The 15,582-nt window shown below is 41.2% G+C and overlaps 1 protein-coding gene across 1 annotated transcript in view; it reads right to left on the reverse strand.

Moving 5' to 3' along the window:
* Atp13a4 (ATPase 13A4) overlaps positions 1-15,582 on the reverse strand; it is a 164,198-nt gene that overhangs the window by 23,216 nt on the left and 125,400 nt on the right. Inside the window, exons 19-25 of the mRNA XM_023704135.1 lie at positions 14,571-14,734; positions 13,624-13,746; positions 10,047-10,126; positions 7,958-8,000; positions 7,459-7,568; positions 5,653-5,749; positions 3,266-3,338 (exon numbers count right to left, since the gene is read on the reverse strand). Of these exons, the coding sequence (XP_023559903.1) occupies positions 3,266-3,338; positions 5,653-5,749; positions 7,459-7,568; positions 7,958-8,000; positions 10,047-10,126; positions 13,624-13,746; positions 14,571-14,734 (690 nt within the window). The remainder of the gene's footprint in view (positions 1-3,265; positions 3,339-5,652; positions 5,750-7,458; positions 7,569-7,957; positions 8,001-10,046; positions 10,127-13,623; positions 13,747-14,570; positions 14,735-15,582) is intronic.

Consider the following 15,582-nt stretch of genomic DNA (forward strand, 5'->3'; position numbering starts at 1 on the left):
AAAAAAAAAAGGGTAATAAATGAAAAAAGAGACAAGAAAAAAAAATCTCACAGGACTGTCCTGCTACAATGCAGCATATGGTGCAGTATATGGTTAGCTTTCTAAATTTCTGTGTAAAAATATGCTATTGTTTTATTTTTTTCTCCATTTTCTGTACAGACTTAAAGCTTAACATAGCAATACTAGGTAGAAAATACCCATTCCATGTTATGCCTAAGATATTTGATATTCAGACAGACAATGAGGTTAAACCCAATGGCATATGTTGTACGGTAATAATAAGCTTCTCTCCTGGAAGGTTAAGTACCTCAGTTTGGAGACCAAAAATTAGAGAAAAAGAAGGGCTGCAAGGACAGCCAACATTTTGGCCCTAGCCCTTCAAGGTCAGTGAAGACTCAGGACATAGGAGAACCTATACTATAACATCATGTAACTCAGGTGTGTTCCAAATTTTCTGATCAAGGAGATTATGGGGCCACAGAGCAATGTGATCGATGATGTAGAGTGTGCCTAAGGAGTGTCACATGGAGAGAAAACATTCTCTCAGGTTTTCACAGAGAGCAAATTGGTCAAGCAATGGCCATGACTCATCGACATGGCTGATACTTACAAAGGATGTGCAAACTATGGTACAGGGTTACAGGATAAATCCTGAAGGGACTTGACTGACCTTATCAGATACAAAAGTTACATTTCTTGTTATATAGGTTTTGCTTTATCTTGGTCTTACCCATCCAGCAGAAAAGTATAAAAACAAGGTGTATAAAGTAAAGCCATATTAATATGCTGAGCTGTAGAGGACTCAAGTCAACAACTTCAGACATTGCCAGTCCTATGGATAACCCACTATTATTATGGACTACTGGACTATATTGGAATATTTTGCTGACTTCATGCACCTACAATATTTAAATGGTAATGGAATACCCATCTCTAACAAAACTAAACAAAGAAAGGGGATGCAAAAGAAGGACCATTTTGTATTTGTATATGCAAAATAGTTAGGATAGATATACAGCTACTTTCTCTTAATTCAATGAGAAGAAAGATTTGCACTAATAGTATTTGGACAGGATATCATGTCTGCATCTTGTACTCTGAATAACCACTAAGAAGATAACAATATGCAATGTGTTAATTATTGAAACTGTCCTACTAATCAGTTTTAAAACTGCCTCATTGCTGTTTCTCAATAAAATAAAAAATAAAAATAAAAACAAAAAATAAAAATCTGTCATGTTAGTTGTCATTGCATTGTGAATAATTTTTTAAAATACCAAGGAAGTATACCCCTGGTATTCCAGAGTTATTGGCTAATTCAACAGTAAGTTCTTCACATGGCTGATGGATTTTTGACACAAGTTTTTGTTATTTGGCTTTTATCTTACTCATTGAGTTAAAGAACATTGTCAATCAACATTCATGCTGAAATTAGTGCAGTCATTGACTGCAACCATAAGTTTATTCTAGATGCAAGAGTTTGGCAAAATTCTATGAAAGCATTCTGTGAGATCGATTGGCAGAGTGGAATTCACAATGAAGAGTATTATGCATTTTCATTATTTTGTAAATCTCACACTATGCACAATCTTTCCAGTAAAATTCATAATAAATTCAAATATACAAAATCAAAAGAGTTGGAGAGCTGGCTGTTAACCATCAGCAGGCACATTACTGCCTCCCACTTAGCAGCTCTGGAGCATTCACATCCTTGGGTACAGAGTGTGATAAAAGGATGAGGAATAGAAAAATAATTAAAGATGGGACAAGGAGAGCATGTATATGCACAACACTGAGACTCTGAAGAGTAAAGGAGCAGTGGCTAGTGAGGCTTAGCCTCAAGGAGGAATTTTTAAGGAAAGAATATCTGACAGCATGTGAATAGGCTGATGCTAACGAGCCAGGAGGCCAGAGAAAAGTTGATGCTTGAGAAAAGAATTTCTGCAGGAACAAAATCCTTGAGAAGGTATGAGGAAGTGGGATTGGAAACTCAAGTGCAGCCACCACAGCCCTACTCAAATGTTCCAAGCCCAGGATGCTGTCAGCACCAAAGGCTACTGAAGATGTAGAGCGACAGCAGCTCTTGCCTGCTGCTGGTGAAGAAGCAAAATAGTCCTGTCCATTTTAAAGACTGAAATCTGGTGGTTTCTTACAAAACCAAGCATACTCCTGCTTGATTTGCCCTCCCTATTGGGTGTGTACCCAGTGGAACTGAGAAGTGGACACGAAAATCTGCACAGTGATGTGGACAGTGGCTTCATTCCTAACTGTAGAAACCCAAAACGCCAGGATAGCCTTCAGTGAGGCAACACATGAGCTGCAGCAGAGAGACAGAGGAATACTGCTCGGCCCTGTGCAGGGTGGAGCTGTCGTGCTGTAGAGAGCACAGGGAACCTCAAGCGTGTGCCACTAAGTGAAAGAAATCAGTCCAGAAAAGTCGGCACACTGCATGACTCTAGAACATTCTAGAGACAGTGAAAAGGTCACAGTGGTTGCCAACAGGTGTGGTGTTGGAAGGATAAATAAGTAGAACACGGAAATCCTCAGGAAAGGTAAAATACCCAGTATGACACCACAATCATGAATACCCACCACATTACATATTCCTGACTCATAGAATGGGAAAGACCAAAAATGAAGCTCGATGTAAACTATTGGCTTTGGGAAACTGGTGAGTCAGTGTAGCTGCATCACTTGTCCCAGATATATGGGGGACAGGAGACACTGATGAGGAGGAGGCGCGTATGTGTGGGGGCAAAGATGTACTGGAAACCTCTGCACCTTCCCCCAGTCTTGAAGCACACCTGAAATAAACCTGAAAATTATCTCATCAATTAAAAATGTCCCTATGTGAGGAAACTGAAGAAACAATTCACATATTCATTAGAAAGCAAGAAGGAGGGGTAGTCTAATGACAAGATTACTTTTAAGGTCCATTCTCAATGCAAGGCTAAGATGTGCAGATCAGAAACACACAGGGCGTTCAGCATCTATGAAGTGGGCATGTTCCAACCACAGCTATCCCTAAAAACCCACTAAAACCAATGTGCCTGATTTTCAAGGTACTTTTTTCATTTTATATATTTAGTGTCCATTGTTGGAAGCTCTATATTTTGTGGAAAAGAGAAAAATCAGTATTGTTTCTTTCAACACTTAAGCAAGAGGCACTCTTTCTCTCTCTGTGTCCCCTTTTCTCCCTCCTGTGTTCCCTCCCTCCTTTCTGGCAGCACCTCTAGGAAAAAAAAAAGTTTGAAAAGGGACTTACTTGTTACACCGATGAGGGTTGTAATGGCCAGATCCTGAAACAGAAACTGGTAATTTGAAAGGCTGTTTGTCTCCTGAAAGGAAAAGCAGATCAAAGCAGCTATGACCATTTGGATAAACTTTGACATGCATTTCACTCATATTATGACCAAAACACCAGAATATTCAAGTAGATTACCAAGGAGATGGTGGGGTCCAGGTCTGTTTGGTTTGGTGAGAGCAGGTATTGGTAGACGGGCACAAGCCTATGGATACCTCTCCAACAGGGAAGGCACCTGTCATGTGCTGTACAGGCCAGGGTCCTTATGCATCAGCAGGTACCCTCTGAGGAAGGGAATATCTCCTTCCACTAGAGCCATCTCTGCTCTCTTTTCTGTTTGTTACCCCCAGAAAATCTGGGATTTTATCTTACACAATCAGAGCACCCATCCCCCACAGTAAGACATGGCAAATATGTGATCATCGTACCTTACTGTCACCAATAGACAGTGAGGACAACAGAGCCTACAATTTATACACTTGAGGGCTACTAGAGGAGAGGTTAGAAAATCCTAAAAAGCACACTGTATTTGAGGAAACGTGGTCAAGTGTTAATGACTTCAAGAAACTTGTTCCTTTCAAGTACTGTTTAATTCTTTCTTTCTTTCTTTCTTTCTTTCTTTCTTTCTTTCTTTCTTCCTTCTTTCTTTCTTTCTTTCTTTTGTACAGGGTCTACAGGGTCTATAGGGTCTCACTGCACAGATTGGACTTGTACTGATCTTCCTATTTTCAGCCTCCCAATCCCTAGGGTCACAGGCGCGCACCACCACATCCAGTTTCAATTGCCATCTCAGCGTGCCCCGAGGATGGGACTAGCACAGCAAGCTGGGGATCAAACCCGGTTGCTGTGCTCTGCCTAAGCAGGCAATTAGTCTGCTGAGCTATCAGGCTAGCCCTCAATACTATTTAATTCAGTGCTCATAGTGAGCATAGTGAGTTATTGGGATTATAAAATAGAGCCACCTTCCCATCTGTAGCCCACTTATCAGTATAAAAGTACAGCAGTAATCTGAAAGCAATGAAACTAGAGCCTGCTGCTTCAGAGAAAGGGCAAGAAATTAAGATAATTTAAATCACTACATGACAAATGAAACTCTTGTTCTTGGTGCTAGTATTAAGAATAAGCTCACATTTTGGATTCACAAATAATAGGCATGCCAAATCTCCTCTTATACCTTATAAAACGATTAAAACCACAGCAACACATATGTACCTTTTGTAGGATGATATGCCAATTTTCTAACCCCTCTTTCAGATAACCAGAGATTTACTGGTTTATAATCTTGAAAGCCAATTCCTAAATTCTTAGGAAAGTTTTGAGCTGATTATTAAATAGAGCCAACATAAAACCTCAAATTGTACAAATGCATTGTTAAATACCTTACAAATAAATTCTCAGAACTCAGTATTAGCAATATTACTGTCACCCCATACTCTAGAGGTCACAACTCCTACACGTACATGGGGCAAGCACTGTGTAGGGGCACCCTTCTAGAGGACATCTCTTTACCATTCTCATTCAGTGACACATAAACATACCTGTAGGGAATGTATTTATACCACTGAAGTTATCAAATATTAATAATCAAGGAAAGTTGGTTGGGAAGCTGGCTTAGAACCCACTGTAGAGAATCATTCCTTTAATGAATGCTATGCTAGAGTACAGCCAGGCCAGAACTGGAGGGGATGACCTGGCCCCAGCAGATGAAAGCTACAATGAGCACAGAAGGGGTATGCTCAGTTCTCATCCTTGGCTACCCCTAGATAAAGAATGTCTGGGTCAGAGTCAGAGAACTAAAGTCAACAGCTTTGCTCACGTACATCTACTTCTGATTCATTTGATAAAACTTGAAGGCAAAACCCAAATTATGGATAAAGACTAAAATAAAAGACCCGTAATAGGAAGTAGAGAGATGGATCTTTCTCAAATGGAAAAGGATCAAGAGAAGGAGGGAGGGTGGACAGAGGGAAGAGAAAAAGGATGGAGCCAGGAGTGAGGATGTGCTACGCACATGTACCAAGTCCGTACAAGGAACGTAATCATCACATACTGAAAGCACATAGAGAATATACTGCAAACATGGACTCAATCTCCCCCGTGTTGGAGATTGAGTCCAAGGGGGCTCAACCACTACCTTTTTTGTTTTTATTCTAAGGCAGTGTCTCTCTAAGCTTCACAGGCTGGCCTCAAATGTGTGATCTTCTTGCTTCAGCCTCCTGAGAAGCACAGAGGCTCTTGATGCCTACATCTCCTATGTGCACTCTTCCTTGAGGAGACATTGCGAACTGAGCAGACACCACCACTTGTTTTGGTTGTCACTAAGCAAGAGGCTAGGTCCCAAGTCATACCCAGTAGAGCAGCAGAACGCCAACATACTGAATCATGCTGTACAGAGCCATGTACTTAAACATGCAAAATGAGGTGACGAGAGCCGCACGTCCTTCCCTGCATGAGAAAAGGAATGAAATGAAAGTGGTGAAGGAAAACTAGGTCAGTTATTTTGAAGCACTCAGCTGAGCTCGGGAGAGAAACACTCAGAAGCCTGAGACCGGATTGCTGGCCTGGTGGCCTGCACAGCCTTGGGGCAGAGGCTGCTGCTGGATCTGGAGGCTATGAGTGGATGCCCAAGAAAGACCGGCTCCCTAGGCCAAAGTCCGCAGCCTCGACTTGGCAGAGGGGCCTGGATCTGTCCCTGCACTTTCCTGTCTGCAAGCATTGCTTCAGCTGTTGCTCTCACGGCCAAGAGTTGATCCAGATCTCACACCTACGTGCTGCGGCACTTGGGAAGGGCACTCTCCTTGTCTGAGCTTCTTCCTATGAACCAGGGGATATAAATAAGCCAGCAGTGGGGAGCTATCTTCTTGCAGGTGCTTGGCACACATTTGATTCTGATTTCACTTTGGCAGTCCCGTTTTTTTTTTTCTCTCTCTCTCTCTAAAGCTAGAACTAAAATTGTGCACATACTTAAAGTTACCATTCGTCAAACTGAAATCGATGGGACACACCGAACGTGTCCCTTTGTACTACCATTGGTTGACTTTGAGGACACAGTGCATATTGAAAGCATAAAAGAGATGCCTTGTGAAACGTCACTTCTCTCTACTTCATTTGGAGGAAAGTGGGGTTTTAATTTGCTTATGATCATAATTATTTCCTGAGATGCCAACCATGTTTTTTTTTCCTGAATGCTACTGCTGCCCCTCAGAAGGCAGTGTCCTGTCATTCTTCCCCTGTGGAGAGGTTTTCCCAAGTCAACCTGCCTGCCATTGCCAGCGCTCCCTCCACATCCACCTCACGACCATCCACACTACCATTTTCATTACCCTGACAGCATTTCTCAAAACTACAGGTCCTGTCTTTATTTTTCTCCCTTAGATTCTGACATTAAGTCCCCATTCAATAACTGTCAAATACAGGAACAAATATTTTTAAATGGAAGGAGCTAACCAAGTCATTGCTTTATATGGTAGAACAAGTATAGAATTTGTAGAAAAAAAAAAACACACTTAAACAAACTCAATTGCGTAGCTTAGAGCATAATAATTAAATTCTCTGAGTCTCAATTTCTTTATTTGTAAAAGAAGTAACAACCATTCCTACGTCTTCAGGTTGTTCTGAAGCATAAGATACTAGGCTTGAGAACACTCTTTAAATGTAAACACATGCTGTCTATAATAACCAAGAGTGGCCGGAATGCTAAGTATCTCAACCTTTCAGACAAGATGCAGCAGAAGGGCAATTGGATGGTAGAAGGATAGAGCACCAGGGCAAAGTTTATTGAAAGCAACAAAAGTGAAGAGAGTGGGGGTGAGAAGAATACCACAAAGATGCAGAAAGAGGCAAGAGGAAAGGAAGGTCTAAGAAGACATACTTTAAAAACAGGATGATTAACACTTTCAAAGCAGTAGCAAGTTTTCAACTCCAGTCCCTAAATATACTGTGATGGATGACTTCCACTAGAAATAGCAGTGCTCCTCCATGGGGGCTTGCAGCGGCTGGTGAGTCCATTAGGCAGGAGCAGAACTTTGGTGTTTTCCTGCAGAGCACCCTCCCCACCTACGAACATAAAGTTGCCCTGGTCTTTCCTAGCAGAAAGTGTACCTGCCCCTAGAAGTTAAGAGGAAGACAATAATGCTGTGTCAAGCGCTACTTACTTGATAAGGTGAGGTACACACTCAATGTTTGGCGTCTTGGAAGTGAATGGTGAGGCCACAGATGCCTCCTGCTCTGATAATGAGATGCCCACGTGGGCCATTTTCAAAGCCTGAAAGTGAATAGCTGGATTATTACCTATGTAGATTCACACACATCTCTACAGAGACCACAAAAGAAAAGGCCAATTGAGCTGGCCACAAGTTGACTTGACTTTAGACCCCAACACTGACTAGAGACCAAGGCCACACCTGCCACATAACAAAGAAGTGCCACTGGCATACCCAGCTAAAGCAGAGAAGTGCCGAACCATGCCCTACCTCATTTACCCCTCCTGGCCACTGACTCATTCTGTGGCTTTGGTGAGACCCTCCCAAAACCCTCAGCATCCATCCATCCATCATGAGGCGCACAGTCACATGTATCCCAGCAAGAACTGCTTCTCAGGAGCTCCCAATAAGCACTGCTGGGAGACTGTAACCCCCACTGCAGGCTACTTACCCCACAGTCATTGGCTCCATCACCACACATACCTACAAAGTAACTAAAAGGGAACCGTGTGAATTGCAGAGATCAATACTCTCCCACCAGCTAATTGCTCTAACTTAAAAAGGACCTGGTGACCAACCTTTCTCAGAATTTAAACTCAGTTGTTTTAAAGGTATTCCCCAAGGGTCTGGCTGGAAGCAAAGTGGCTCAGCAGCTTCTCCAGTGGGTTAAGAAACCCAACCCATCATTCCTGGCTCCAACTGTCAATGTAGACACAGCACAGTGCTGCTTAGGAAGCCTCCTACTCAGCTGTAAAGTAGGGGTGCTCGTGCTCATGCGATGAGATATCATAACTCAGAGGAGAGGGGACAGCTTTTAAAACCAGAAGATCTAGATTTTTAATTTATCATCTTACCATTCTGACTACCATTTTTCTCCTCTGCAAAATGTGGTGAGTCCCAAGTGAGACGCTGTATGGGATAGACCTTATAAAGTCTAAAGTCATGAGCAACTCTTAGCTGTTGGTGTTATGCATACTAACACAAGGGGAACTCCAGCCTGGCAGTAGTCACTCAGCTGAAAAATGATACACTAGGCCAAAAAAAGAAAGCACAACCCTGCAGCAGGGAAGAATGGCTTTTAGTCTACCCTTACTAAAGATTGAACCCAGGTCTTCACATGTGATGTTAGTGCTCTACCACCACCCCACATCCCCAGAGACAAAGTCTCAGAAAGAGACTTTCAGCCATCCTCTCTCAGCTTCCCAAATACCTTGAATTACATACAAGCACCACCACACTGGCTGAGGGTAGTTTTTTTGTTTGGTGTGTGTGTGTGTGTGTTTGTGTGTGTGTGTGTGTGTGTGTGTGTGTGTAGGATCTCACTACCCTGCTCAGACTCATAGTGATCCTCCTGATTTCTGCCTCCCTAGTGCTAGGATTACAGGCATGAGTCACCATGCCCGGATTCCATCGCCCTCTCAGCGCATCCTGGGGCAGGGCCGGCTCAGCATGCGATGCCAGGGATTGATCCTTGGCCCCTGCGCTTACCTAAGCAAGCGCTTAGTCCACTGTGATATACTGCCAGCCCTCTGTGGATGGTTTTTTGAGGTTAAATGAACACTTCCCTCTGGAATTGTTGACAAAGGCTATGGACATTTGGCTAGCCAAAGGACCAGCATTGGACAGCATTCACAGGACATGCTGTACTTCTCTGCCACACTGCTAGGTAACTCGCTTTCTGCCAAGTAAAGAAGAAAGGGCTTTATGAATGGTGACGATTCTCTAATGACTTCATGTGCGTAGGAAGACAGCAAGGAGTAGGAGTTGTGTGGATACAGCTCAGCACCACTACTCTGTGGGGGGCAAATCAGAGGAACAGGGGGCTGCATGACAGTCACTTTATTTGTACTGTTTATATTATCTAGAAATGGAACCCCATTGGGTTAGTGTTCTTGCTTTGTTTTGATTCTGGCTGGAAAGGATGCTTTGGCATAAGAATATTCTAATATCTGGGGAGTTCTGAATTTCTTATAGAAATCCCCGTATATTATAATTGTGATGACAGCTTATAAGAAATAGTCTCAATTTTCACTGTACCTTTAGGAACTGAGCTCAAATCATATTTCCAGTGTGCTATTTCTCACCATACACTTTTCATATGCTTTATATTCTAGTCCACTGGCTCTTAACTTCAGTTGCAAAAGTGACATATGTGAAGAGGTTTTAAAATTACTGATAGCAAAAATGGGCATGGTGGCGCGTGTCTGTAATCCCAGCACTTAGAAAGCTGAAAACAGAGGATCACTACAAGTCTGATCTGTAGTGAAACCCTATAGACCCTGTACTAAATACATTAAAATTTAAAAAAATAAAATAAAATTACTGATACTGAAGCCCCATGTGATTAATTGAATTAGAATCTCTGGATAGCAAGAAATTGGCTTTGATACTTTTTCCAAGCTCCCTAGGTGACTGTCATGCATAACCATGGTAAAAACCACTGCTCTAGGCAAACTGACCAGTTCCCTGTGCTTCTGCCGCTGCCCCTCACTGCCAAGCTGCCATGGAGTTCACACCACCTGAACTGTCAAAGAACCTACTCCAGTTTCTGAAATTCTTCCACCAGACTGGATTTCTGCCCTGGAGACATTCTCGCAAAGATTGTCCCGTTGATCAGGATCTATAAGAAACCAAACAAAGGAAGTGTGTTATCATGTGAGGTGGTCATATATGAAATACCCGGCAATAGAACCCTGGCCAAGTGATAGCGACCACATGTGAAAAGAAGTTTGTTTCTAAGAAATCCTCTTATCAATTTTAAGACAGATTTTGAGACTTTTGTCATCAGATAAATAACAGCAAATAACAAAAATCAATAAATGTAATTGCTTAATTAAAATAGCTTATAAAAACAATGATAAATAGGAATTTATCCCAGCAACCATGGAGAAGGTAGTCTTTAAATATCAGGAGCTTGGGGCCAGGGAGATGGCTCAGTAGAATAAGTGCTTCCCCAGCAAGCACAAGGGTCTGAGTTCAATCCCCGGTTCTGGAGAGACAGACAGAGAGAGAGAGAGAGAGAGAGAGAGAGAGAGAGACAGAGAGACACAGAGAGAGAGAGAGAGAGAAGAAAGATCAGCAGCTTAGTAAAATTTTGAAACAGTACACTTGGGAAAAATGGAGCAAAGCAAGAGGTCAGGATTTCAAGACAGAAAGAAAAGCAACTGACTTTCAAAACATTGTTCAGAAGTTGTTGAAAAACAGCATAGTGACTAGCTGTGGTCTTTGACTCAATCATACCGTCTAGCCTTGACCAATTATGAAACACACCTACTTTGAGCTATGGAATATGGACAGCTCAAGGATACAAAAACCTATACCAGCTCCTTTCTCCTAAACTTCCTTCTATAGAGCCTAAATTCTTCGGAGTTTCCTGCATATGTGCCATTTTTTCTTGACGTGGCACATATGCATGTGCAACAGAATTTATTTATTTTATTATTTAAATTGTTTTTATAAGCTATTTTAATTAAGCAATTACATTTATTGATTTTTGTTATTTGCTGTTATTTATCTGATGACAAAAGCCTCAAAATCTGTCTTAAAATTGATAAGAGGATTTCTTAGAAACAAACTTTTCTTTATCAGTTTCACTTTTCTTTATCATCTAGAGGGTTGACGTATCAATGAGTTTTCAAATCATAAGGATTGATTTTGGGAAGATTTCACTATATTGTCACAATGAAGCATCTCACAGAGGAAACAAACTCTTTTTCATATGTGGTCACCATCACTTGGCCAGGGTTCTGTTGCTGGGTATCTTAGTATGTATGCAAAATCTTGATTCTTCGGCAGATATGTTATCCATCACGGGCTTATTCTCCATGAGAGAAATTTTAAATTTTACTCTCCTCAAATGGAACTCCTTTATCAAAAACCAAATGACCTTCTGTTATTCTTGGCCTGCCTTTCTATATAGTTGCAGGATTTCCTCTGTGAGATGCTTCATTGTGACAATGTAGTGAAATCTACCCAAAATCAATCCTTATGATTTGAAAACTCATTGATACTTCAACCCTCTAGATGATAAAGAAAAGTGAAACTGGCCAATCAAGTTTATTTACTATAAATCTAATAGGCAATGGGACTATACTAACCTCTCCCCAAAAAAATCTATCTCTAGAAAGTGATGAACAATGTAGAGTGTGCCTAAGGAGAGTCACATGGAGAGAAACATTCTCTCAGGATTTCACAGAGAGCAAATTGGTCAAGCAATGGCCATGACTCATCCACATGGCTGACAGTGACAACGGATCTGCAAACTGCAATGCAGGGTTTCAGGGTAAATCCTGAGGAGATTTGACTAACCTTGTCAAATACAAAAGTTACATTTCTTGTTATATAGGTCTTGCTTTATCTTAGTCTTAACCATCAAGCAGAAAAGTATAAAAATGAGGTATGAAAAGTAAAGCCATATTAATATGCTGAGATATAAAATGCTCAAGTCAACAACTTCGGACATTGCCAGTCCTATAGATAACCTACTACTGTTATAGACTACTGGACTATATTGGATTATTTTGCTGAATTCACACACCTACAAATATTTAAGTGGCAATGGAATACCCGTCTCTGACAAAACTAAACAAAAAAGGGGATACAAATGGAGGACCACTTTGTATCTGTATATACAAAATAGGATGGATATACAGCTACTTTCTCTTAATTCAATGAGAAGAAAGATTTGTATTAATAGGATTTGGACAGGATATCATGTCTGCATTTTGTACTATGAATAACCACTACGAAGACAACAATATGCAATGTATTAATTATTGAAACTGTCCTACTAATCGGTTTTGAAACTGTCTCATTGCTATTTGTTTCTCAATAAAATTAATTTTTAAAAAATCTACTTCTTTCTGCTGTTACCCAAGGTGCTTCCCATTTCTTGTAATGGGCTGGGACTAAATGGGTACTTTCCTTCGAGATGGCAAAGTTAATCATTATCATTGTGCATATACTGGAAGATTTTTTTATTCACAGGGTGCTATGGTTGATACACTGTGTCAACTTGAGAGGGTTAGATACTTGACTGAGTGATTCAGCAGGAGGTCAGGGTTCTCACTTTGTAAATACCCTGAGCCTGGTCAGGAGAAGGGCACAGAGATGGTGTGAGTGCTGCACTGCCCTGGATGGGTGGGGAGGCTGCTTACAATGTAAGGGAGGAAGAGAGGCTCCCCCCATTGGCTCTGGCTGATTTTGCTGACTTCTATCACCAGGAATGTTTCCCCCGTTCCAGGCCACCCTACCCTGCAGCCAGCAGATTATGGACTTAAACCTCCATAAACTGTGAGTTCAATAAACATTTCCTCCCTAATTTTGGGTGTCCAGTACATCATCTCAGCAACAAGGGAAACGTAACCCAGACACAGGCATATGGAATTGTGTCCAGATCAATAAAGCAGGAAAAGAGGGGATGAAGAAATGCTTCCCAGATTGTCAGGCCTTTTGCTAACTGATTTGCTTTTCCATGTAGTGTATGCTCCACAATGTTGTCATGTGTCACATGGACTTTAAGCCTATTAATGTGGACAACTAAGGGCTCTAAGAAATGAACAAGGGGATTTTTTACTTCACTGCTAGAAATATATTTTTGATACATCAATATGAAAGACCTGCGCATTGATAAAACATTAATGGACAGTCTCCCAAATGCTCTGCCTCACTTTACCATCTCAGATATTTTGTCATCTCTCTGCTTCTAATTCCAGTAAGAAACATGGACAAGCAATTTAAAAGTTGAAGAAAAGTGATATTTTAGTTTAGCTTTCAACTTTTTAAAGAGATATGATGGCTTGGTATATAAATTAGAATTATTTATTGTATAAAAATGGCATCCAAGATGATATTTTTAAGCAGCATGTCAATAACCATTGGTAAGTTGGATAATATAGTAGATATTTTTTCCACAGGATAGTTCAGTCAGTCAAGTTGGCAATGCCTGTGCATTAACCATTTTTGTATCATTAATTAAGTTATAATTTTAAAAATCTTCCTTTCTTGTGATATACAGAACTAATTGGATATGTGCTGGCTAGACATTGTTTGGGACCATAGTATAGGAAGGACACAACCGTGTCTCCTCTGAGAGCCTTCTGCCCTCTCATGACTTGCCTTTGGCAGGAGGCTGCTGAAATACCGATTTATAACTTGAAAGGATTTCCCATCTAGAGCAAAATGGTAGCTTCCTTCTTTGCCATTATTGTAGCCTTCTTCCCTGATGTTAATGTAATTGTCCTGCAAAGCAAGAGGCAATTATTTTTGATTCTTCCACTTAAGACTGTGGTTAAGACAAGCACATCTGAGAGAAGGGAACAAAGACAGATGAGGTTCCTTCTTCAAAGTTAAATGCCAACCCCAATTCCTCAGGGAAATACTTTTCTTTTCTGAATCAATCTCAGCACATCAGAGACACTAGTGAATAGGAGAGTAACACTTGCTTTTGTCCTGTTCTCATCCTGATTTGATCTCGGGTGAGTCCCAGCAAACAGCACATTTCACACATTTCAAGTGTAAACTATAAAAATACTACAACTTAACAGATCTCTCCCTGAAGTGAGAGCTTACTACTTTTTCCTTACAGAATTAATATTATTCCACAAGGACACAATGGAAATAAACTACTGACAAGAATAGAGATAAATGAATAAAATGGATTTTCCTCCACCCTGAAGACATTGTTTGATTTTGCAATGCACACAGAAGTGTTTCTCCCAGAAATCAAGTCCCCTTTGAGCACATGCTATGGCTGACAAGCCAGGGGAGAAATGGGAAATTAGATACACAGTTCTGCTTACTATTTTTCTTCTTACACAAAACTAACAAGTTCTTTAAGTGTAAAAGAATGAATTGTTTCCAGTGCCCAAGAAAGCCTGTACCTTAGGGTATGGTAGGAACACTGTGAAAAACTGATGTAATTGGGTTCACTGAACTACATATTTTTTAGGAGACTGAGAAGTGTGTGGACCCTGGGTCATCGCAACACCTCAGTCAATCACAGCTGTCAGTCGCCCACACAGCACAGCATGTCAGGTGACACAGCAGAACTGGGCCCCCTTTACCTGTTTCCCACATGCAGTGTGTTTCTTCTCTTCTACTAATTTCCAAGCTATAGATGCTGCTGACGATCCTGTGGTTTCCTCTGCCTCAATGAGAATGACTTTCTGGCTTTCAGAAACCATCCCAGACTTTCTGGCCACTGTTATTGCGGTCTGAAGATTGTCACCTAGAAGAAAGGAAGAGCCTCCCCAGGTGACATTGAAGAGACAGAAACACCATGCAGGGACTGGAAAGCCAGGCTGGAGAGATCAGTTTTTATTTTAGTTGTAAAGAAAAGTAATTTCTAGGGACCTTTTTAGTGTTGTCATTTCTTTTTAAAATTTATTTACTTATTTGGTACAGGATCTGAATACCCTCTTCAGACTCACAGTGATCCTCCTGTCTCAGCCTCCCCAGTGCTGGGATTACAAGGGTGCACCACCACACCTGGGCTAGGTGGACAGCTCAGCATGGAGCCAGCATGGCATGTGGTACTTGGGATTGAACCCAGGTCCTTGTGCTTGCCAGGCAGGCACTTAGACCACCAAGCTATCTCCCCAGCCCCCATAGGCTGTCAGTTCATAAGCCCTTTTCAGATTCCTGCTCCTTCTCATCAAGTTACTTCATGACCTAATAGTGTATTTTTGCCAGAATCAAAGATCAAAAATTAAAAAAGCAAAATTCAAACCTATTTTATCATTTATTAAGAGCTTTGCGAACACTTGGGAAACACTTCGGGGTTAATATTGTATCTAATGGTTCCATCTCCATTTGAGGTGGAGTAAGCCTACTAAGTACCTATCTATCCCATTATTACAATTGAAAACTCTTTTGAAACAAAAAGCTACTGCCCAAAAGACTTTAAAAAGTAAGCAAAGATGAGCAGACTATGAGAGGGTGTCACTCTTGGAGAAGTAACCTACACGGAGTGAAAGTCTCTTTTGCTTCTCTTTCTTCTAATGTTTGACTCGAGTGTAGGCATAGCCCCAGAGCTGTTCAGGAAGCTAAAACCTCCCAAAGAAGCCTGATCTTTCT

The sequence above is a fragment of the Octodon degus genome, unplaced genomic scaffold, assembly GCF_000260255.1.
Source record: "Octodon degus isolate 3935 unplaced genomic scaffold, OctDeg1.0 scaffold00189, whole genome shotgun sequence".
Taxonomy (NCBI): Eukaryota; Metazoa; Chordata; class Mammalia; order Rodentia; family Octodontidae; genus Octodon; species Octodon degus.